Below are 24,250 nucleotides of genomic sequence, written 5' to 3'. Positions count from 1 at the left end.
TACTCATTAAAAAAAATATTCTATCAAAAACTACCCCAAATTTATCTCAAAATAATTCTACCACCCTGAGACACAGGAATATCCATAAAGAATAAAAAATAAAATATTTCCATAGCTACTCAGTCCACTCTAGATCTCTTTATCTTTCTCAAAGATCTTCGAAAGACCGGTGTACCCCTGTATCGTCAACCCCCTCTGTGCCTGGTCCTCCCAAGTCACCGTTGCACGTGTTCGATTTCAGCCCCTTTGAAGGCTCCTCATGACCCGCTGGTCACGAAGCTTCATCCTGCTCCTTTTCTCGGCAGACCGCTCCGCCCACAGGACCCTTCCAACCCAAGAAAAGTATCCAAGAAAGACCCATCAAACAGTTTCTTCTGGCGCTTCCACATTGTGTAGGAGAAAAACCGGCGAAGAACGACCAACGTTCTTCCTCGTCGCGAAAAAGTCATTGTACACTTGATGGGACTATCTCGGACGTTGAATACACTGGACGGCTGGTTTTTCGTATAATTGTCGCAAAAGTCGTGGAAAAACTGGAGGCGTTGCGACGTTTGAAGGCGAATTCGAGGGATGAATAAGGATGGGGGTTGCATCGGGCGTTCTGTGGGCCTGACACTCGAATCAACCATGTTTCAGAGAAATCTGACGCATAGAAGGGTCATTTTTGACCCTTTATAAAATTTTCTTTAAATTCAAGAAAATCTTTTCAAGAAAAATCAAAAGGTCAAATAATTTATCTAGGACTAATCAATATATTATAAAATTCATGAATATTAAAATCAAGCTACGAATGTCACCCTTCAAAAAGCACCCCCAGTCCACTTTCCAAAGCCCAAGAAGAAAAAAGAATAAAGGGAATTCGTAACAGCCGGTCAGGGATCGTATTTCATCCCCAAAACGCGAACGATTTCCAGTCTCGTCCCATGGAGAAAAAAGGTTGAAAAAAAAAAAAATGCGAGGTCCAAAAGGGTCGATCGCGTCCGATTCGAATAGACAGGAACCGCGATGACACGGTCCGCGTTAATCCAACGATAGAAATCTCTAAGCTGCTACCGGTCATCCAGCAGAAGGCCGAAGAAGAGGAGCAAGGGAAATGTATAATTTATAACGATAATCCTTTAAGAATGGATCCGTGCCCCGAAGGCAGATTCACGGTTCCACGAGCCTCAATGCCGCGTTGTCCCTTTTCAAAATCCACCCTCTTTTTTTCATTTTTTTTTTTTTTCCTTCTTCACCGATGAATCTCGGATCGATGGATCGTCGGGGAGTTCCGTCTCTAAGGCTGTGTTTACATAGCTGCAAGTCTCGCGAGCGTGTTTATTTAGGAGCATAATGGAGAAACTCGTAAATGGAAACGGATCTCCGCTTCCACCATGGAATCTTTCTTCGCGAGGGTTTCCGTTAACGATCAGAGACAGGGTGGTTTCGGAGGAAGATGAAGAAACGCAAGGGTGTCTCGAAATAGTTTACTTGGTGTACGAAGAAATATTTGATATTAGGGTCTGTTCTGTTACGTGGATGAGGGCTGAGTTTACCTTCACTTGAAAATCAATTGGAGTTCATCGATTTCGATCGATTCGATTGTCGATACAGTGTTAATGTTGACTGTTGGATTTGGAGGCTGCTTTTGGTAATTCGATTACGATCTTGGTAAATATGCTTGGATCAGGTTCATTTGGTAGTCTTCTTATGAACTCATGGGGTTTTGAGATGTGTCATTCTGATGAATTTATATCTCTATTGATTTTCATGAAATTTTTTAGACATTTTGATTTTTAGAAATCTCTATTGATTTTTATGACATTTTTCAGACACTTTGATTTTTTGAAATCTCTATTGATTTTGATGAAATTTTTCAGACATTTTGATTCTTAGAAAAATCATAGAAAAAGATTGCTGTGGCTATAATCAATTTTCATTTCACTCGTTGCATTGAGAATTCGCCATTGAAGGTAATACGTGTCCCTGCATCGAACTAGGGAGTTAGCATCCTGTCCCTTTGAACATTTCTTTTTTCAGAGCCCTCCTGTACCCACCCACGTTAGATCCGTCTTTGAATCAACGCGGCAGGTCTTAAGGATCTCTGCATCCGGCAGCATCCTTCCTCGGGGCAGAAGATCTATGTCCAGTCTCCGAGGTAACTGTCTCAAAGCGAATTGAACGTTGTGCACATTGTTGCAGGTTTGGAGTCGATGGAAAGGCAAGCAGATCGATTGGAAATGCTATCTTCAGGTGTCTGGAGCTCGCATAATCCAGCGAGGAAAATGGTCCCTTTCGAATCGAAGGAAAACGTGACAAAATCATTGTGGACCAGCTTAGGACGATGCACATTTAAACAGGGTATTTGGAAAATTTGAAAATCGAATGATTTTTATTTAAATTTCTTAGAATTATAATACTATCAATTGAGAAGTGAATAATAATTAAAAATCTATGAGCAATATATATATTTCAAATTTTGATATAATTTATTTATGAGTAAATTTAAATTTTTATTTTCTAACTTTATTTTTCCAAATTCCAAATTTTTCATCAGAAAATTTACTAAATTTTGTCTATGCACTATTATGCACACTATGCAATTTTGAGTCTCTAATGACCCAGCCACCATTGTTCTAAAATTAAATGAAAAATTTTGCAAAAGCAAAGTGACTACCATAATCTTTTAGAAAGCCAAACAAAAAACGTCCCTAATTCGTGCACCTGGTACCTAAAGGGTTAACGTGAATTGCGAAGTAGGTTAGTAGGTGAATCTACATTTCCGGAGTTTATGGTTCTGTTTTATATTCTTCGAACGAGCAAGTTCGAACACGTTCTGCTGCATCCACGTGCAGTTAAAAAGTGAATTGTGTGCCGGTTGCAGGTTCGAACCTGCAACGAGAAAAGCAGGTCGATTCGAAACGGAGCCCGTGTGCCTTCACACAATCTTCCGCATTCAAAGATCAACAGAAGGCGAGCAGAAACGTGTTCGAACTTGCACCAAGCTTTTTTCCAGAGCAAAATCCTGTCTCTTCCTTTTTAGCGCATCTTTTGTACTCTATTTTAGCATTTTCTATGTACAGACGTCTTTGAAGCACAACTGGTCAGTTCTATGACGTAAAAGTGAAAGAAATTTAATAATAAAAAGAAGAAAAATAACAAAGATTCTGTACATTTTTGAGTTGAACGAGGATAATATGAATTTGGAGCTCTCTCCATGGTCCGCCATCCGAAAGCTAAGCAAATGTAGTTAGTTTTTTAATTTTCCTTTTTAAATAAAATAATTTAAACATTATTTACTTATGCCAAATGTTGTACTGAATATTTTTTCACTTGTCTTTCAAATTTCTTTAAAAAAATCAAAATCCTCACAAACTACCCTAAATTTTTTCAAAACCAAACGCAACATTACATATTAAACCGTTAATAAGACTAACCTGTTCCAACGATCCGCTAACCCAAATCTCCAACCCTTTACCTGAACCAGACCGAAAGGGTTAGCCTGGGTAACAATGAGGGAAAGGGTACGAGCGGAGAAAGGGTTCACCTGTGAAAGAGCAACTGGTGGAAAAAGAAATCACCGTTCAGCTTGAGACAAGTGCAACGAGCAGCAAGTAGAAACAAAGAAATATTCCAATCACGCTCGTTCAATCGCACCTGGCCTTTTCCATAAACTGGGAAACGAAAGGCTGCACATGTCGACAGCTGCGAAAAGTGTATTTTCTTCGTGAAAAAAAAAAAGGAGAGGAGAGAAGAGTGCAACCCTTGAATAAGAAACTCTGAAATCTCTTTCACTGGTCCCGATTCGTCCTACCCCGATCGACGCGTCATCCCCGTGATTGCGTCCAACAGAGTGGCCCACATGCACGTGTGCCCTTTGTGCACAGGTTTGACCCTTTTTACCTGAACACGGTGCAGCCTGCACCACGCTCGCTCACCCCGTACGTATTCATTCATCGATGCAAGATATGCATCTAGAGGAGTGAATAGGTCAGAAAATAAGGAAATTCCGTCGGAGATTTTCGTGATTTTGAATAATATTGCATCCCCCTTACTTTCTGTGGATTTCAAAGGGATCGAAAGGGTCGGTCGTGTCGGGGTTATTGTTGGCCTATGGAAAGTTTCCTGGACCGGTCCACGGGACAAAGGATTCCGCGGGGTTTTCAAGGGTGGACAACCAGCCAGAAGAGTTCCAACGGTGCACGGTACGGAAAGGGGAAATCGTGGGTGGGAAAATGGTCCTGTTCGATATTTATCTATTGGGAGCGTTTGCATATTCTTTGTTCAATTTTGTTTAAATTTGTGGACAAAATATTTTGCAAATATACATTTATCAGTGTTCAATTATTTTTCGTCAAATAATATTATCAATAATTTTCTCCTATTAATTCGAATTAAAATTTTGTAAATTGTTCTTTCACTCACCCCTCTGGTGCCTGCTTCTCAAACGATGTTGTCACCCCTCAGTCGCTCACCTGCAACAAAATAAAAATAATTTGTCAATATTTAATAATTTATTTTGTGCTTAGAAAAAATTGAAGCAGGAAGATATTAGATATAATATTTTTATAACATTTGTAAATAGAAGTATTAGTAGGGACTGAATTTTTTTTTAAATAAACGTAAATCTAAGATTTTTTTCTAAATGGGTTAGAAAAATCCAGGCGTTGAAGTCTCCATCGTCTAATCGAGAGCCCGGAAAGCAATTCGGCCCGATTGCGCATGGTACCGCCCTAATGACCGAAATTTCCTATCGACCGGCACCCCTAAAAAAATATTTAATAAGCAGGAAAAAAGCGTAATAGGGTCGAGCTACTATAAATTCACCCTGTCGTATAGTTGGTCCACGGGGAGAGAGATAAAATTCCAATTACGAAGATCTCTATCTGAGGGCCGTTTGCCTACCTGCCGAAAACGATTACCAGCAGCGCGATGCAGAAGCGAGAAACAAAAAAAGGAATACGGTAGTCGGTATTACGGGTTATTTTTCGCCCCCCAGCTAAAACGGGGTACCATTTTTTTGTCTATCCTCACGTTCTTTAGGGGTTCCTCCCTCTGCCCTTTTTGATACGGTGTTTAGGATTCTGTGACGCGTTATTTTTTTTTTTTTTCTTTTTATTGTTATTATTCAGATTCAACAATTTCTTTTCATCAAATTCTCTTAGGAAAGATTTTGAAGAAAAGAATTTGATGGATCTGAATTTTTATACACCCTCGTGGGTTAAAAATAATTTTCAAAAAAATAAAACTTTTTATATTTTAATTTAATATTATGCACTTTCTTTTATATGCAGTTATTCTTTTGAAAAATATTATAAGATGCATTAATCACTTCCATCTATAACACGACAGAGATAGTGCTTCTTTAGCATATTAATTATTATTTATGCTACACTGTGATTATTAATAATCCAAAAAAGTTGATTGGCAGCGGCTAATTATAGCTTACACAAGTTGAATTTAACTTCTCATCTTTGGAAAAGAATAAAAGAAATTTCTTTCCTATCGTGCCACAGAAGCAGAGAAATACAAAGTCATCAAAATTTAATGAACCTATTAAGATTCCTCTTCACTTCATCCTTCAGATACTGTCTACTTGTTCATTGATACGATGATAAGATACCTTACCAAGTATTGATGCAACCTTAATTATTATTTTTTTAACTCATGCTGGGTTCCAAATAAAATAAAACAATTTAAATTAACAGAAGTATTTGTAAATTAAATCAGAAACGTCACAGTTCTAACAAATAAAAATACATCAAGAATGCAATTAAATAAATTTTTCATGGAAAATGAACAAATCCATCATTTTTAGTTTTAAATAATACCAAGAAATTCGAGTAAGCATCCTACTGAAAAAGCACCACTCTTTTTTTTCTTTTGGTATATTACAAAGGGTAATCGTATCCTCTTTGCTCATAATAGGAAGGAGAGATTTGATCAGTGCGGGTTTAAAGGGTGGTGACGGCCTTGGCCAATTTTTTTCTTGGCGCCCCCTTTCATCATCGTTCTTCCTTCCGAAATACAACCTGGTACAATATTTATTACATAAAAAATTATTTAATACCCTATCTGTCGAATAATTTCATTTACCAAGGGGTGGATGAAGAAAATATTATCAACTAAATTGAAAATTTAATATTAGAACGCTGAAAATTCTTAGATTGGGTTATCAGAAAATCCGAAAAGATAAAAATGAAAAGAGATATGAATTTTGTTTGACGGTTTGTTTGGAGGAACGATTTGAAAGCAGGCTGAAGAAAATCGAGGGTAGCAGAAAGAAAGCAGAAAGACACACGTCCGGACCAGACGTACAGCCATTATTTTAATCTGAAACCGGCGTGGTCCACGGGTAACCCAGGGCCCTACGGTTCCTTACACCACCGTAAAACAAACACGTAAACAGGCAGCGTCATGTAAGCAGGTAACCAAATCCGTGGAGGGAAACCTGGTATCTCGATCATGAAATCAGTACGATTACATGGTCGAGTGCTAGAAGGGGACGTTGGACAGAGGATACAAGGGTAGAAAGAGAAAGAAGAAGTAGACGAAGAGGATAAACGAAGGGAGAAGGATGGCCTTCTGGATGCACCTGCCGGTGACGTCAGAAGGGACTTCTTGTTTGGTGCTGCACAGCCCCGGGGGTCACTACTACTGTTTCAGTTCAGCCTTCTTCTTCTTCTTCTTCTTCTTTTCGTCCTTTCCATGGACTCATCGAAGCACAAGCTACACGAACAAGACAGCCTGAACAGGCCATTATTTATATGCAAATGAAAAATTGTGAAACGGTGAGATATCAACCTTCTGGTGTTAGCTAAGAATCTATTGATACTTCGATCAGTATGTTGTAACTAGGATTTCTGTGACTGACAGGGTAATAAATTGCTAGGATGGTAATTAATCATTAATGAGTATTTGAATCCCTAGTCTTTTATCATATCTGCAATAATTTTTTTTATTATCCTGTACTGAATTTAAGAAATTAATAAATATCCATGAAAGAGTATAATAATTTTTGTATCTGAAAGGGTAAAAAATTGCCAGAGTGGTAATTAATTATTAATGAAAATTTAACAAATAAATAAGTACCATTTAGATCTCTTGTCTTTTGTTATATTTGTAATAATTTTTTTATTATCCTATACTGTATTTAAGAAAGTTGATAATAAATATCCATGAAAGAGTATAATAATTTTTGTAACTGAAAGGGTAAAAAATTGTCAGAGCGGTAATTAATTATTAATGAAAATTTAACAAATAAATGAGTACCATTTGGATCTCTTGTCTTTTGTTATATTTGTAATTATTTTTATTTGAAAAATGTAATAATACATATCCATAAAAGAGTATAATTATTTCCAACTGTAGCAATAAAATGACAGACTAAGAAAAGGAACTTGAAATTAATCTCTTTCGCTCGTCTGGCTGTAAGCTACTGCTGGACGATTCACGAACCCAGTCATTTTAAGCTTATTATTTCAAATGTCCGCGAAAACGTTCGTGAACGGATCGAGGAGAATCAGAATTCCTTGGACGGAGTTTTAATCAAGATCGTGTCACTTCGTTCGCCTAATGCCACCAGCAACGTCAGTGTCGTCGGCAGTCCAACCTTCTATCTGATCAACATTCGTCCACCAACATTTGCATAATCTAATATCTCTCGGCCAGGTTGAAACGTAAAACGAAATATTTTATTTTGAAAAAAAGGTAATCATTCTTGACACCTTCTCCTTCTGAGAAATGGCGACTGAAAGAGGGTTAATCTTTCCCTTCAACGAATTTTGTTAACACTATTCTAAAATTATTATTTTCTAACATTGAATTTTCCACAATCTTAAAAATAATATTTTTTAATACTGAACTTTCTACACTTTCATAATTTAATTTTGTAGAAAATTCTAAGTCAAAGATTTTCTATTATACAATTCTAACGCTATATTTTTCTAATACTGAATTTTCTACACCCAAAAATTGATTTTCTGTAGTAAACTAAATAATTGCAATTAGCTGGATTATTCTTTCCCAATTAAGAGCGTGATTCTAAATCAGAACGGAATGGACAGGCTGAAATCGATTAAAATTCGACGATCGTATTTTAGAAACCGGTTACAAGGGCCATCCGGATGGAATAACGAGATTGTGAATTCGATTTTTCAAGGATGCCCGCAAAAGACGTGGACGAGACCGAGTCAAGTTGACGCACGACATTTTAAACTGTATCTAACAAAACATTCAGATGTTATCGAGCTACATAGTCAGACAACCGGTTTCTACAGAACGAAGAGATAAATAAATAGACAGAAAAATAGTGAAATTGCTCGTTTTCTCAGTTTTCATAAATCTTAGAGAATTTGAGAAATCAAAGAGACTCAAAGAATTCAAAGAATTTACATAGATTTTATGGAATTTTATAGAACCTCATCAATAAGTATAACACGCTTCCTTTCAATAATTTTAAAAACCTGTTTCCTTCGCATATTAATTAATTCACTGGGCTTATGAAATGAAAGAAAAGAACTAGAATTTAATTGCTGGACTGCAAATTTCTAAGAGAATATTTCTAAAGAATTGAAGATAATTTCTGTAAACAGAGATTTTGCAATATTTTCAAAAAATCTTCTAAAATACCAATATTTAAGGCAATAATTGCCTTGGATATCGTTAAAAATAAATAAACGTTTCTATGAACAGTGAAAGAAGAAAAACTCACTTGTCGACCGTGGCTCAAACGTTCCTACAGACTTCCAGAGATGCTGAGGCGAGCAAATAAAAAAACAAACTGACGTTGCGAGAAGATAGCGGAGAAGAGGGAATGAGCAGGTCGCCTCTTCATGAAAGTAAAATCATTTCCTGTCGTAACTACGTGCGGTCTCCCTGTAGCTTTGACGAGCGAACCGTGCTCGCCTCACCTGTAGCTCCCAAGTGAAAACAAATACCCCACCGATGTACCTGTCCTCGAAGAGGGCAGACGGTACCCCATGAAGTGGTGCATCGTGTTAGCCCTACGGGATTTACCACGACCTTCGGGAACCCTCCTGACCTCGACAGGTTCCTTCGGGATGGTGCACCGCACTTGCCGGATTTCAAAAATAACGAAAGAATTTTTTTTCCTAATTCACCTTTTAATTTTAATTAACCCACGACGGACCAAGAAGAGAGCTACCAGTTGAAAAATATTGCTAATATATTATTTTTCTTATCTAAAAAGTTTCCAAACATTTATTTACCTATTTTCACTTAAATCTTGAGGATCAGGATACTGAAGGAATAATTCTATTTTTTTTTTAATTTGAAAAATAAATAGGCATTAGAAAATTCACCTGATTTCTAGTTCCGGCCAAAAGACTTGTTAATTCGACGAACACAAAGGGGGATAAGGAAAAAAGATGCAAAAAGTTATAAGAGAGACTCGTGTGCGGGGGTGTACGGTTCCCTGCAGGGATGCGGACAGGGCAACGTGGTTCTTCCAGAAGAAAAAAAAGGAAATGGAAAAAAGTGGCTGTGAGGCGTAAGTTAATGACTCGGAGGGGTGCCATGGCTATCCGAACGCGTCTAGACGCTCGACCCTAAATCTCTCCGGCACAGCGGAGTAATGGAGGAAGCTGGCGAACATTATTGCCGCGCGTTAATTACTATAACTTACAGCCCCTTGCGCCAACTTGTTGATTTAAACGTCGTCCCGTGCACGCTGAAGGATCCTCACGACGAATGTTTCATCTAATTGGACGAATTAATCGCCCCTCCAGCGACATAAATATTTCGCGTAAAAAGTGGCGGAGGGGGAGCTTCGAAGAATTTTTGCAGGATTTATTTAATCCGATGAATTATCGCCTTTGCGTTGGCGAAACGAGAAAAACATTTTTGGGTAATTTATTGTAAAACACATGGAATATCAAGAGTGACCCATCCTTCAATTTTTCTTCTAAGGGTGGTATTAGCTCCTAAAATTGACCAACTGAATAAAATGGTATGGTGTCAAATAGAAACGATGAAGAATTATTTTTAAAAGGGATAAAAATTGAATGATTATATAGCATAGTTAAATAATCAATTGGAAATTTTCTTTACACGACACAGATACGTTTCTTCCTTTCATATGTAAACATACCATCTTCTGGAAAGGATGTATATATAAAAATTTCGTGAGCTTTTATCGAATGATAACGAGTTATGGCGACGTGTAAGGAAAGGTAAAACGTTGCCGTGAGCAAGCAACGAGGAGATAATAATTTGACGTGGGAATGCGTACGAACGTTCGATCTTAAATTTAAAGAATGACAAGCGGCTATAAAGAAAGTTGGGAAAGGAGTTCTCGTGACAATTCTGTTGATGTCTTATCAGATTACACATCAGATAAATTTAAACGAAAGAAAAGTCACTTTCAGTATTTGATGTTGCAAGTTTCGTCACGAAACCGTCTGCACTTAAATAAAATTAAAATTGACACTGAGATTTTGAGAAAAAAAAAAATCTTGGATCAAAAATGACCTTAGTTATTGCCTCCGCCCTTTCCCTATAAATCCCATGAAAAATATTTTGAAAAAACTTAAAAAAATTAATTATGTAATCGAAAAGTTGAGCTAAGGGTTGATTCACCCCGTTGGCAAGAGGAAGCCTAAACGCTATAGATGATGAAATCTCATCCCCGTCGAAGGAGAGACTTGTCGCAACAGGTTCGAGCCGGTCCTCCCTCGATCCGGGCAAACATATATCCACCCTTTTGATGTAAAAAGGGCCGAAAGGACCCCGGCGGCTTCGGCTTTCTCGGCTGGAAATCGGAGAGCATGGAAAAGGAAAGGAAGGATCCACCGAGAGGAAGAAGTTCTACGAGCCGAGGGGGTGATCGCGGGGGTGGGTGAGCGTAGATTCTTCTCAACGCAGCTCGGGGTGGGTTAGGTTGGATTAGTGTCGGAGGGTGTCCAGAGGAGGGAGAAAGAACGGCAGATGGTCGGCGTGGACCCTGACGTGGGAAGCTCCGAATTCTCCAAGTTCCCACAGCCAGAGTGCACCTGCCCTCCCCACTCTGTCACCCCGTGCTGCTCGAACGGGGCTATATAAGGTCCGGGGTTGCTCGTCTAAGGCATCATTCGCTCACTAGCGCTTCGTACCAAACCATTGGCACACGATATTCACCGAGTATCCAGAAAACTCATCCGAGCCTTGAACCGTTTCATCGGGAATCACCAAGTGTTTCGAGTTGAACGCGATAACACAGACACGATATTGTGCGGTTTCGCTCCTTTAAAACCGGTTGTGGTTTCGCTCATCGGCAAGGTAACCAGGCACAGCAAACATGGCCGCCACCACGATGAACCACGTGTTCGATTACGAGAACGAGCTGAACGACAACCTCTACAACCTGAAGATGTCAGGCAAGAACGGCGGCAACAAACGCGTCAGAAGCGTTTTGAAGCCGATACTGCGGCTGCTGAAGAAGAGAACCGGCAGGAGCAAATACGGAAAGGGACAGAAAGCGGTGCCACAGGTGGAGATATTCACCGAGGAAGTGGACAACCAGAACAACGCGAACGAGGCTCTCGAGAGGAGGCTGTTGGCTGGATTGCAGGACGCCGAGGAAGGAGCTGCCATCACCGTATGTTTGGACGGACAGATGACTGTTGTCCCGGTTGTACCTGGTCAGTGCTACGTCCCCGTTCACTTCGCGCACACCCACGCCGGCGACTTCTACTGGACCACCCTCAGCATGGCCGACAGTGACCTGTGCTACAAGGAACGAGCCTTCTCACAGTACCAGACGCCCGAGATGCAAGTCGCGTGAAATGATCGAATCTCCGCGAACGTCGTCTACCTCATACGCCTGCACTACCGAGACCTTGAGGATCATCAACTGAGAGACTGTCCACTGGTTGTCTTCGAAGAGGAAGGGAAAGTTCCAGCTTCCTGGCGCCAAAATACTGGCGAGGAGATTTTTTATACAACCCCCAAGACCAGCAGAGACTGCCCTTTAGATAAGATTCATTCGAAACTGTGATACGTAGATTGTAGTTTACAACGTTCCCTAACTGATCCTCCTTTCTTGTTCTAAGAAGGAAATCCTGGAATTTGTGTACGATCAGTTAAAAAGAATATTTTTTTTTTTTTTTGTCCATTTTTTCCATTTGTTTTTTAAACAGCGACACTGTAAATGAGTGGTCGCAGAATTGTGATATTTGTACCTAGTAGGTTTAATTGTATACATTGTGATATTGGCTTTAATGTCGTCGGTTGTTTACCGATAACACTTCCTATTGTCTTCCACATTGTTAAGAGAATAAATGAATAAATGTAATTGTAAGCATAATCAACCTGTCTCGTTATTCACACCTGTTCGTATGATAGTTTTAAGTTAATATAGATTCTTTTAAATTAGTACGAATATTTCCTTGAGAAGATATATTTTTAAAAGAGCCTTTTCAAGGGAATTCGTATGTTTCGATTCACCTGCGATCTTCGAAAATTGTCAGCCCTTCGAGAATATAAAGGAACAAAGACTTGGGGGCTTTGAAAAGGGTCCATTCATACCTAAAACTGGTTTGTGAAAGCCTCGAGGGTCTTTCCAGCCCTTCCTTTAGGAAAGATTCGAAAAATATCTTAAGATTTGACCGAAGATTCTATGGGATGCGAGAGGAAGATTTTGGGAAAAAATTTTTCCATCCTAATTGTAGGGGTTTGGAAAGTTTCTCATGATTTGAAAAACTTGAAAGGAAAGTTTCTTGACAGAAAATGATCCAGGGTTTTCAAGATTTTAATTATTTAAGTAATTTTCAGTGAGATATCAGTTGCATATTAGGGTGATTAAATAATCCTCCCCCTTCTGCGACCGTCCCATTCAATTATCCTTTTTCATACGGTTAATCAATGCACACACCTGTGATTCTTGGTACAAAGTGAAACAGGTTCTTGCGTAACTAAGAAACTGATTGGCTTCTCCCATTTTCGCGACTGTGTCGTACACGTGCATTAAATAAAATTAAAAATTCTGAAAATATTTTCAATTCTAAATATTGCAATTATAGTATCTTCCTCGTTATATAAATTGTATACAAAATGAAATATATACGAAGAATTTTATAAAATAAATATACAAAAAGTAATATGTTAATTGAAAAGTTTAAATTGTAGAAGGGATGCACACGTGTTGCCCATATGTGACAAGCACATGTTCGAAGGGGTGAATTAGGGTGCGTGAATTCGCATGATTTTCCGTGGCCAATTGGGAGTAAGCCACCCTTGGAATAACAAAAGAATGCAACGTGTATCAGATACTAATACAATAATGCGAGGGGTGAATAATTTCGAGTATGGCCCATCGATGGGGTTAACCCAATTCTCTGTTTGTTTAACGGCCAGCAGACCGCGAATGTCCGAATGGCTTCAATTGGGGTTGAAAATGCAAATGTTAAGCACCGTGAGTTACAATGCTATCGTTTCATTGTGATTAAAGTGTATTAACATTGAAATAGAGCTCATTGATTTTTTTATATAAGGAGAAATGCAATGAAAATTAATTTAATTATTTTGAAATAAATTTTGTTAAATTAATAATACTTATTAGTCATTCTTTTCACCATTCTTTTTATAATTTTAATAAATTTTTATTGAATTACTATAAAAAAAAATGTGAACTAGCAAATTTTGTATAAAGATATAGAATTTGTTGTAAATCAAAAAATAAACACCACAGAAGAAATTGTAATGAAATGTTTATAATATTTTGGATAGAAAATCAAGGTGTTGAAAGGATAAAACCCTGAAGAGCAGGCAACCCTTCGTACAACCCTGCATTAGGAACCACGTTAAACCTGCACCCAATCACTTTCTCCATAAAACAAATGAAAAATATGCAACAAAAATTATCATTCAATTACTTCTAACTCTTCTAATTCTCGTCTATTTTCTTGTAATGTTTAATAATTTCAAAATATATCTCTAATAAAAAAAATAAAAGTACTTTAAGTAATTTAATTTTCAACATTGCAACAATTTTCACTTACGTAAGATGTTTTATCCAAAGGAGTACAAAATTTCATTTTCTCCATTTCACTGTAACTGTATACCACATTTAATTCCTGATTTCCAATTTATTATACTTCTGAAATTTTTTCATTTCTCGATTTCTACTGCAATAATATTTCCTTTCCTTTTAATCTCTCGATATTGAAAACATATTTTATAAACGGCACTTGTCGGTGAAGAGAAAAAGAAAAGAAGTTTCATTAATGTATTTAATGGGACACAAACTCGTTGCCAATATAAACGCAAATGTCCTTAAAGGAAATTATGTCAATCGTGTTAAGCTGAATTAACCGCGACACACCTCTTTCATGTTATCAACTGTAGAATATATTTTATTAATGACGGGAACTTATTTTCAAATTATACCTGCTTTCTGTTTCGTTCGAGTGGTTCCTTTATTTGTGGTAAATTTCCAAAGTGATCATCTTAAGTTTCCCACGTTACATAATTAAATAATATAATAAAAAAAAAAATGAAGAAATATTTTAAATAAAATTAAATTTTTAAATTAATTTTACGAAAGACATAATTTATTTTATAAGTACACTCACGATCAAAGTAAATATTAATTAAAATTTTCCTATACCATAATTTAGCTTAAATAAATTTAAGCTAATAATTTAATTAATAATATAATTTTTATTAAATAAATTTGCAAAAATCCTAATATTCTCTTACAATATTTGCTTCAGAATTTTTCATTTTTTATACATAATACTTTTCCATACCACAATATATCAACTTCGTTTTTAATTATAGAATCTTTTCGAACACCCCGTATATTTCGAGGAAATAAACAAAACAGCCGTGTGAAATGTATCAATTATACAGCCTCTTTCCTCGTCGATCAGTTTAATCGGTGCCATTTCTGTCGGTGAAATTAATTCATTACACGACTCACCGTTCCCACCTTCCCTCTTACTCTCTCTCCATCGGCGAAAAGTATTTCCATCGTAACACGGTAAAACCTTCTCTTTCGAGTAATTGCGACGATTACGAAGGTGGGGTGAGAAATTAGTTGTTCGATTGGTATCGGAAGGAAAAAAAGGAGCGTATCCTTAAAGAATCCAACAAGAACGCGACTCTCTCAGAGTGTAAAGTCGGTCGACGCGTGAAACTTCTCCCGTTTGGAAATTGATTGTTTCCAGACGGCAGCTGTCGTTCGAGAATTTTGTCAATGTTGAATAAAAATCGCGAACGTGACGTTTCGACGTAACAGGTAACTCGATTTCGGTAAATTTGTAAATTACACGGATCGTTTGATACGAAATTGTCCGAGTTGACGAAATGTCGCGTATGCTTCAACACTTTCACCAAGATCCGAACTATCGAGGATCATTTTACATATTATTATACATTCGTCATGGATTTCTCGAAAAATTCTCGATATTTGCAATAATCGACGTATAAGCTCACTGACTATCATTATCCATCTTTAACGCGATAATTTCTGCATGCAGATAGTAATTGACATAATTTCCAAATAACATCTTTTTTTTAATGAATAATTATCAAATTAACACTGTATTAAATTAGAATTAACTTTCATCGTAGAATGATCAAAATTTGATAAGAAAGAACACCAATTTTACTTTGATACATAGTTTGTTGCAATCTGCAACCAGCGATTTTGTATTAAAAATATCGATGAAACTTTTACACAGCTATTTTTAGCAATCTTCAAGCTTTATATTGATGTAACATAAGTGGTGTTTCATGATACTTTTCTGTCATGTAATTGTGTCAGACTTCTTACCTTTCAAGATCGCTCAGTTGATATGGAACAATTTAATAAATTACCAGTCGTTGACGTAAATGCATATCATTTTCTTATGCTATTTCTGTCCCTCATTGACGTACATTTTTTTCCATTAATTATACTATTTCTAGTTGCCATTGACGCGAATTTACGTCGTTTGGTTAAATATTATTGACTAATAATACTGCTCCTTAAAGGGAGCATGGAATTATTAAAATTAAACTTACTTATTCATTTCCGTTTGGCAAATGTAGCAAAATGTAACAGTAAATGGGTAATAATACGATTCGAAGATAATGCAAATGGGGACGCGTACAGAAACGACGGGAAATCGGAATTAAAAGGTAATTACAGAATTGTTGAAATCGGATTAAACCGAGATACTTATATACGTTCTGTAAGCCGCATGTGTCACTTTAAGCTGCTACAAATTATACTTCTCTCCGCGATGTAATACACCTGTTCCATAAATACTCATGAAATTCGACTGCTCTTTATGGTTTTAATGCGAATTTATATGAAAGTTGTTTAATACAAATCTATAAATCGACTGCACATTTCTGTTTTTTACTCAAGTACAAAGTAATACTGTTATTTCAGCTTTAAGGAGAGTTTGGTGAGTTTAAAAAAGAAATAAATTACAGTTATCAGTCCCTATATAATGACTGACCTTTTTCCTAAAAAAGTAATGCGTGTAATTCTATTCGAAACAAAAAATATTTTTAAACAAAAAGAAATAATATGAAATACAAATTGGGGCTCTCTCCATGGTCCGCCGTCCGAGAATTAAAGAACGCATTGTATTATATTTAAAAAAATAATTACGTTTCAATTTTCCTAATTTTCTCTCCTTTTTCCCACAAAAATATTATTTTTAATACATCAAAACATAAAATCTAAATATATCATATACCCCAACTTTCCAATTTCAATTTTCTCTTCATCCTACTAAATTAGATATATAGCATCCCGAAGTAACAATTCAAAAAAAAAAAAAAATAAATTGTATTACCAGTTTTCAAAATGAAACACCTACATATATAGAAATTGAAGACAAACAACGAAACATCCAATTATCACGCTCGGCAAGCCCGCGGGCGGGTCGTTGCCGAGCAAGAAGCGGATACCTTTCGATCCGCCGCTACTTTCTCAGCAGCGTTTCTCGGGCGATTTATGGCCGCGGGAAAAGCACGTGTCGCGGAATCAGCGTGGTTTCCACTCGGCTTGTGGAACGGTAATCGGCTCCGCCGCTCTCTATCCTGTGCCAGCGTCCGCTTTCGCGTACGTCGACGCTCGTCGCGTCGCGGCGCTCGTGCCAGAACGGTCGCGGTGCCCGCTCATTCCCACGGCCCCGAGAGAGCGCCGTATAAATACCATCGTACACGTGCTCGCGCGATGTAAGCGGCCGTGTACGCACGCGTGTCACGTGTGCCGTATGTGCCACGCCGCGTCAGGTATACACACCTACGGCGGACAGGTAAAACAAGCACGCGCTTACGTACACGCGACGCGTAAAAACCGTTTCAACTTCGCATGGAAAATTGAAAATATTATAACAAATCGATTTTGACCTACATTTATGATGTTTCTATTAAAATAACAGGTGTAAATAAATTTGTAAATAAAATGAAATTTTGTATGGTGAAAATTATTTTGACCTATATGCGAATTGAAAAGAACAGGAAGCTCGTAAATCTACCAGCATTCGAAAGGTATATTTCACCTTCACCTGTTACCTTTCAGCTTAAAACCGACCCCCCTTGATCCTCAGGTACGCACACGTCTAAGTATCCCGGTTCTCTGAGCTGAGTCACAACGACACGTCACCCGGTGCGCCGTCTTGTTTGGCAATTCGTTAGGAAAGTGGCTAGAAATCACGGCTACCAGAGACCGGTAGCAGACAGCTCGATACGCGATTATGGGGACTAGTGTTACTGATTTATAGATTTTGGATAAACAGCGGTTTGAAAGTTTTCTCAGGACGGTAATTTGGTATCTGAATTATTCATGGTATTTTAAATTATTATCATGAAAACAGAATGCAATTTTGGTGATTTAAAAATATTTAAATATCAATTACAGTCATTTTGAGACCATCAATAAAATCAGTTGAACGAGCTCACGATAAGTGCATGACATTAACGCTAATTAGTCCCGTGTGACGGTTAATATAGAATAAAAGCTATAGTAACACGAGCGGCGTTTTTGCGCTTGTTCCAGCCTAGATTTATAAGTCGGGTTTTCTTGTCGTGTGGCCAAGCCCCGTTTGGAATTCAAGCCGCTATTTTCCGTAACAGCAACGCTGTTGGCCACCGTTTTTCCCTCTAGTTTCGCGCGAATCAACTGCAACACGAAGTGGCCTGATCGAGTGGCCTGGTAATTGGTTGTACGATCACTGGAATCGTGCCGTGTTTCCAGATTCGAGAGAACCGATTAACACCTTGAACGCCGGAGTCGCCTTACCGTACCATTTATGGTACGAGCAGGTAAAAAGTGGAAAACCGTTCTTAATCTTTCGCTGGAATTTACATTTAATTCAATTCCGAATTATTTGGGATTTTATTTAAACCCTAGAAGTCTATCAGTGATGCTAGAGAACGAAGAATATGCAACAGTATGCAATTTTTAATCTGAATAAAAATTATCTTATGTGTAATTAATTATGGATAAATTTTAAAATTAAAAATGAAAAATTAATTGTATTTTGATATGCTATGATAGTATTAAAATAGATAATACACTTCATTATTGATTTATGCATCCAAATGCATAAGATAACTGCAACTGCAACTGCAGTGATATATGCAAATATATTTTATATTTATTATCAGTGGGTATATTTTGTAATATTATTGCCAAAAATAAAGGAAATCATGTATTTTGATTTATGCACTATTGTGCATAAGGTAGCTGCAACTGCAACTGCAGTGATATATGCAATTATCATAACTAGAGGATACTTTATATTTATTACCAATATATTTTGTAATATTATTACTAAAAATAAAAAATCATATATATTGATAAGTTATAATAATTTAAAACCCCACCATTGATTTATGCACTCAAGTGCATAAGCTAACTGCAACTGCAACTGCAGTGACACGTGCAATTATTCCTAATCAAAAGACATTATATTTATCAACAATACATTTTATAACATTATTGCTAAAAAATATATATTTTATGAACTGCTCAGTCTACTGATAACCATACCGATAACCACAACCTCTGAGCAAACAGAAGATATCGTCCCTATCGATACAAAGCGACCAAGAGGAGAAGGTACCGTATCATCAGAAGCTCCTAGATAGAAAAACGAAGAAGAAGAACGAAATCTCGTCGATTCAAGGATATACTCCGCATACGCCTCTTCCCTAATCCGTGCAGAACGATCAGGGTAAAGACATCGACGGGAAAGACAGTGGCGAATCTTAGCACGCCTCGGCCACGTGGACGATCGAAGGGGACGGACGAAACTTTCTCGACTGGCAGCTCCCGGCCACGGGCTTCTTCTTCGTGGTCGTTCTCGTGGGAACTCGAGACAGATGCGTCGCGCGTGAGAATCTCGGGCAGATGCGGACTTACGCACCTTCTCTCGAGTGCGCCACGCACTGTCTCGTATTTATAAGAAGACCGTGTAGGTGTACGTGTACGACATGCCCGTTCGAGTATTATACGCGTCGACCGTAACCCGCTTACCGGCTTCTTTCTTGCCCCCTTCGCGTCATCCATCCGTTCGACGTGTTTTGCATCCCTGTTTGAAGTGCGGCCAGCTAACAGTGTATCTAGCCCTCGACTCGTCTGATCTAGCTGCCCTCCTCCCCCCCCTAAGAGACGTGTGCACGGAACGTGTACGGAACGTGGCCTCCCTTTTCTTCCGGGGCCCCTTTTTCTTGCGCCTCCGCGCGTTTCCTCGTCGACACGCGTGGACCACCGATGGACCATGATATTTCTTACTACCACCAATGGATTTTTTCCTTAACCCAAAGGGTTAAAGAGAATGCCACCCTGAAGAATCGGGGCATTCTAAGTTGCCCTGAGATGATAAACAGAGCTATTCATTGAAATAGCATGACAATGGAATTAAACTTGATTTTGTTTAACAAATGATTGATATTATTAATTTTCGGATGGCGGACCATGGAGAGAGCCTAAAAAATTATTCTCCCAATACCTATATGCTCCATTTTTTTATTTTACTCTAGGACCCTATTGAATTCTTGGATAATGAAGAGCCATTTAGGGGTGTGGAAATTGTTCTAAATTATTTTTATATTTTTCTTCATTAGAATCAATTGTTCGTTTAACGTTATTAAGATACGAAGACACCGTTCTACAAATGTTACCCCGATGATTTATACTTATTACACCGATTTTCAAACGTTATCAATCGGAAATGTAATTAAAGTGAATAAAAGACCGTATTCGGCATTCATTAGAGCCAATAAGGGCCAATAAACGCGCGAAAAATAATTTAGAGCATCTTTATTACCCGTCGTTTAATCAAGCGGTCGTATCATCGGTAATAAAATTTCTCCCCGATTCACGTAACCGGCTGGAAAGTAAAATTTTTATCGCAAATGAAGTGCATAAAAGGTGTATATTAAAGGAGATGCTCAAATCGTTTATTAAGAGATTACGCTACTGATGATCGTTCTGAAAAGTGAGGCTCGAATAATTTGCAAAATTATTTGAAATATTCAAATAGAATATTTTGCATATCAATCTTGAAAGCAATTTTTCAAAATAATAAAAAGCTACTCTTGTTCGTTCAGAATTTTTAAAAGTCAACGAGACGTTGAACCCTTTATCGTGACATGGGCTCCATTGAAAAATAAATTCGACCATGCATACAGAACACCTGAAATTATAGGGAATGCGAGAAAAAAGGACGAGTTCTCTCCGTCGAGTACATGAAAGCTTTGACAAGTTGATAACACAGTTTTACAATTAATGAGAACTACACGTGTTATAGATAAAGTAACACGCGGCTATCAATCATACAATTAATTACAAATAGCTTGGAAACGTACACTGTTCCTTAAAATTAATTGAAAAAAGTTTATAATTGCATATGAAATAGGTACAACGTGCATTTTACAGAAAAAATGCTCGTATGAAATATGCGAAAGTGTTCAAAATAAAATTTGAATGAAACACAAAAACAGGGATGTGACAAAATTGATTCATAGTTGATCTGTTTTTGGCTATAATTATAATCGTATAATAATTTCTCAGATAATAAAATATTATTGTAATATTATAGTATTGCAATATACCTATGATAATTATCTATCATAATATTATAATATCTATTATAATATTATAATTATGTATTACCTAATTTCTAATTATCATATCTACTCCAATAATTACCTATTCTAATTATAGTAATCTATATACCTATTATAATATTATAATAATCTACTATAATACCATAAAAATGAATTTGAATATTTATATCATAGAAATTTTGGTATGGTTTCAAAATCACCCCCTATCACTTCATCTCAATACCACTCAAGAATTAATTAAATTAATTATAATTAACCTCAACCATAAATTATCGCGACAGAGAAAATTATTGTAAGCATATTTGTTTCTCGCCGACGTAGGTGAAAATTTTTCAACGCAACACTCGAATGATTTAATAACGAAAGAAGTATCTCGCGTTGACTGTTTACGATCGACTCGCCTGACACTCGACGATTTATTACGTCAACATAATTACCAGACACTTCGAAAGCATCTTTCCAGGGCCAATGCGTTTTCATCCGACGAAAGAAAAGCCCTGCAGTCACGTTCGTCTCGTTTAAACTCGTCGGCAACGAATATAATTACAAGATAATTACTTCGTGCGGGTACCGATCACGTCGTTCATCGACGTTTCGACTCTGCCTGCCGATTATTCACCGGCTAACGAGAGAGAAACCGATCGTATTTACGAGTGAACCGTTTCGAGCCTGACCTGCTTTCTTTAAGAAATGCGACCCACTGTTAGGCGCCGATAATCTCTTTCGAATTTTATTGTCAGGTAAGAATGCTCATAATAAATGGGAAAGTAAACGATGCATCGTATATTTTTCTGCCACGATTTCCTGATCGGTAGAATATTTCTTAAACCTTTCTGCGACATTCATGTTCACCATTCAAATTGTTTATTTTTTAGACAAAATTTATCAAATTACAGAAATGCTGTATTCTTGTAAGTTTCAAAATAATTCTACGTACTAAATTTCAATATCGGACGTTTATGACGCAATAATTGTAATTACAATTACCTTCAAATTCTAGAAAACGCCTGATCACCGATACATGAACACCACACACGAACCGAACACAACGAGTCACTCTTAATAACTGAAGCGTTTGCAGATACGAACTGTTGTGTCCGCGTCTTACAAGGCTTTGTTTACATTCTCGCTACGACTGTTTGCGTCCGATCCGCGATACACACTGATGTTTAGAATGCGAAGATATTGCGATGAAAATTCATTTGAATAGCTTTGTCTACTATTTGCCATTGAGAATGTGTGAAATGAATCGGAATGCAGCGTTTCAAAAACAATGACAGCTTGTAAGGAAATATTATATCTCAAAATATGTATAGGAAATTATTCATTGGAATAGTGTATATCTTCAAGGTAATTCTTGTGAATTATTTAAATATTATTCTAACAATGGAATTAAACTTGATTTTATCTAACAAATGATTGATATTATTAATTTTCGGATGGCGGACCATGGAGAGAGCCTAAAAAGTTATTCTCCCAATACCTATATGCTCCATTTTTTTATTTTACTCTAGGGTTCTATATTAAATCACCATTGAATTGTTCAAACATTATTCTAACAATGGAATTAGACTTGATTTTGTCTAACAAATGATTGATATTATTAATTTTCGGATGACGGACCATGGAGAGAGCCTAAAAAATACCTATATGCTCCATTTTCTTATTTTACTCTAGAACCCTATACTCAATCATTTCCACATAAAATTTTCCACATTATCTACGTAATTAAAAATGATGCCACTATTCCAGTATTTAAAATAGACAACGCTCGTCGCACATGGTTTAACATGTACCGAGGGACAGTTCCGTCCAAGTGAACGGTACTTCCGTCGAGGATTGCGATGGCCGTAGGCATCGGTGAGCTGGTTTAATCCGAAAAGTTGTCTGAGGCTAATATTACGCCGACCAAACTAACCGAGAGTCAGGTGGCTCCGTGAACGAGGTAGCAAAACGAATGACTCGTAGTAAAAAAGTACCGTCTTCTGGTTCCTCAGCTCGCATCCGTCCAGCCGGAGATAACAGAGTGAATGGACACCGGATAACCCCCTCTCTCACCGTCAACGATCCTTACATGGATGAGTAACGAAAGGCCACGAGTATCGAGTGAAACGTAAAAGAAAAAAGTGTATCCTGCTTAATGACCGTACATCCTACGGACGATCCTCCAGTAATACCGGGGACCACCTCTCGTCCAGGCCAATTACTCCACGTGAAAGGAAACAAGCCACGGATACGTTCGGATAAGTGTTAGTCTCCGTCGATCTCGATCCTAGTTTAATAAAAGCCGTATTTGCAAAACATCGATCGCGAGGATAATGAAAAGCTTGTACGACCCAAGGTGCGCCTCGTTTCGATCGGGTATAAAGTGGTATCTATCGTTCTATCTAACGCAGAGGATTCTGAAGGAGAACGATTGAAACCATTTCGTTGGTTAATAATCACGACTCTGAGTAGACGAGGGTATCTGTAGTCGATGTTACAAGGTTTCAGTATCATTCGAGTTGATTGCTTTTTCTACATTGAATCGTGCAAGTATTTGTAAGAGAACCTACATGATACTTTGTGCGAAGATACGTGAAATGCTGATCATCCCTCGGTCTATGCATGTGTAATTAACGTTGCTACTCAGGCACTGGATGCTACGTGTTCAATCACGCGATATTGCATGCTTATTCAACGGCACTTCAATGTTACAGCACACATGGAATTATTTTTTGGAAGTTATTGTAGTTGTAAGGCGGTTACCGAGAGGGCACTGGTGTCCAGAACCAACAATGGTCCAAAATGTACCGAAGTTTCTTTAATCCTTGTTCTGATTTATGAATTTTTTAACAGGAGATAATTTAAAAATTTTGTATTTTGTAAAATGAATCGTAGACCTCAAAGTAAAAATGAAATAAAAATATGTAAGAGTATGTTATCATATAATCTTCGTTCTGTTTCTTTTTGATAAGATATAACGATCCACTTTCTATGTGATAAAGGAAATTGGTTATCTGATTGAAGAATCCATGATATTGGAAAATAGAGAAAAATTACACGTGATGCGATATCGATCATCGAAGATAGGGATCAATTTTCTGATAGAATTCCCTGCTCCGCTTGATCGAACGAGAAATCTGAAGAATGATCAGTGTCTGTGCAACGTGGCACATTCGTGGCATTATATTTAGCCATATAAAAAAAGATCTCT

The 24,250-nt window shown here is 37.4% G+C and overlaps 2 protein-coding genes across 5 annotated transcripts in view; one reads left to right on the top strand and one right to left on the bottom strand.

Moving 5' to 3' along the window:
• LOC117604387 (tubulin monoglutamylase TTLL4) overlaps nucleotides 1–24,250 on the bottom strand; it is a 119,504-nt gene that overhangs the window by 74,722 nt on the left and 20,532 nt on the right. For 3 of the 4 annotated variants that reach the window (XM_034324366.2, XM_034324369.2, XM_034324367.2), the window contains exon 3: nucleotides 4,405–4,454. The gene's annotated coding sequence lies outside the window, so the exon portion shown is untranslated. Of the gene's footprint in view, nucleotides 1–4,404; nucleotides 4,455–22,041; nucleotides 22,210–24,250 lie in introns of those variants that run through there. The other variant, XM_034324368.2, reaches the window with a different exon arrangement.
• Nucleotides 11,083–12,154, top strand: LOC117604396 (uncharacterized). The gene has a single exon (XM_034324390.2). The coding sequence runs from the start codon at nucleotides 11,276–11,278 to the stop codon at nucleotides 11,759–11,761; it is 486 nt and encodes a 161-aa protein (XP_034180281.1). The 5' UTR covers nucleotides 11,083–11,275; the 3' UTR covers nucleotides 11,762–12,154.

This window comes from Osmia lignaria, chromosome 7 (assembly GCF_051020975.1).
Source record: "Osmia lignaria lignaria isolate PbOS001 chromosome 7, iyOsmLign1, whole genome shotgun sequence".
NCBI lineage: Eukaryota > Metazoa > Arthropoda > Insecta > Hymenoptera > Megachilidae > Osmia > Osmia lignaria.
This window is presented reverse-complemented; position numbering and strand designations above follow the sequence as displayed.

What these genes read in the sequence shown, in the direction of transcription:
- LOC117604396 (XM_034324390.2), top strand. Translation starts at nt 11,276, where the DNA reads ATGGCCGCCACCACGATGAACCACGTGTTCGATTACGAGAACGAGCTG.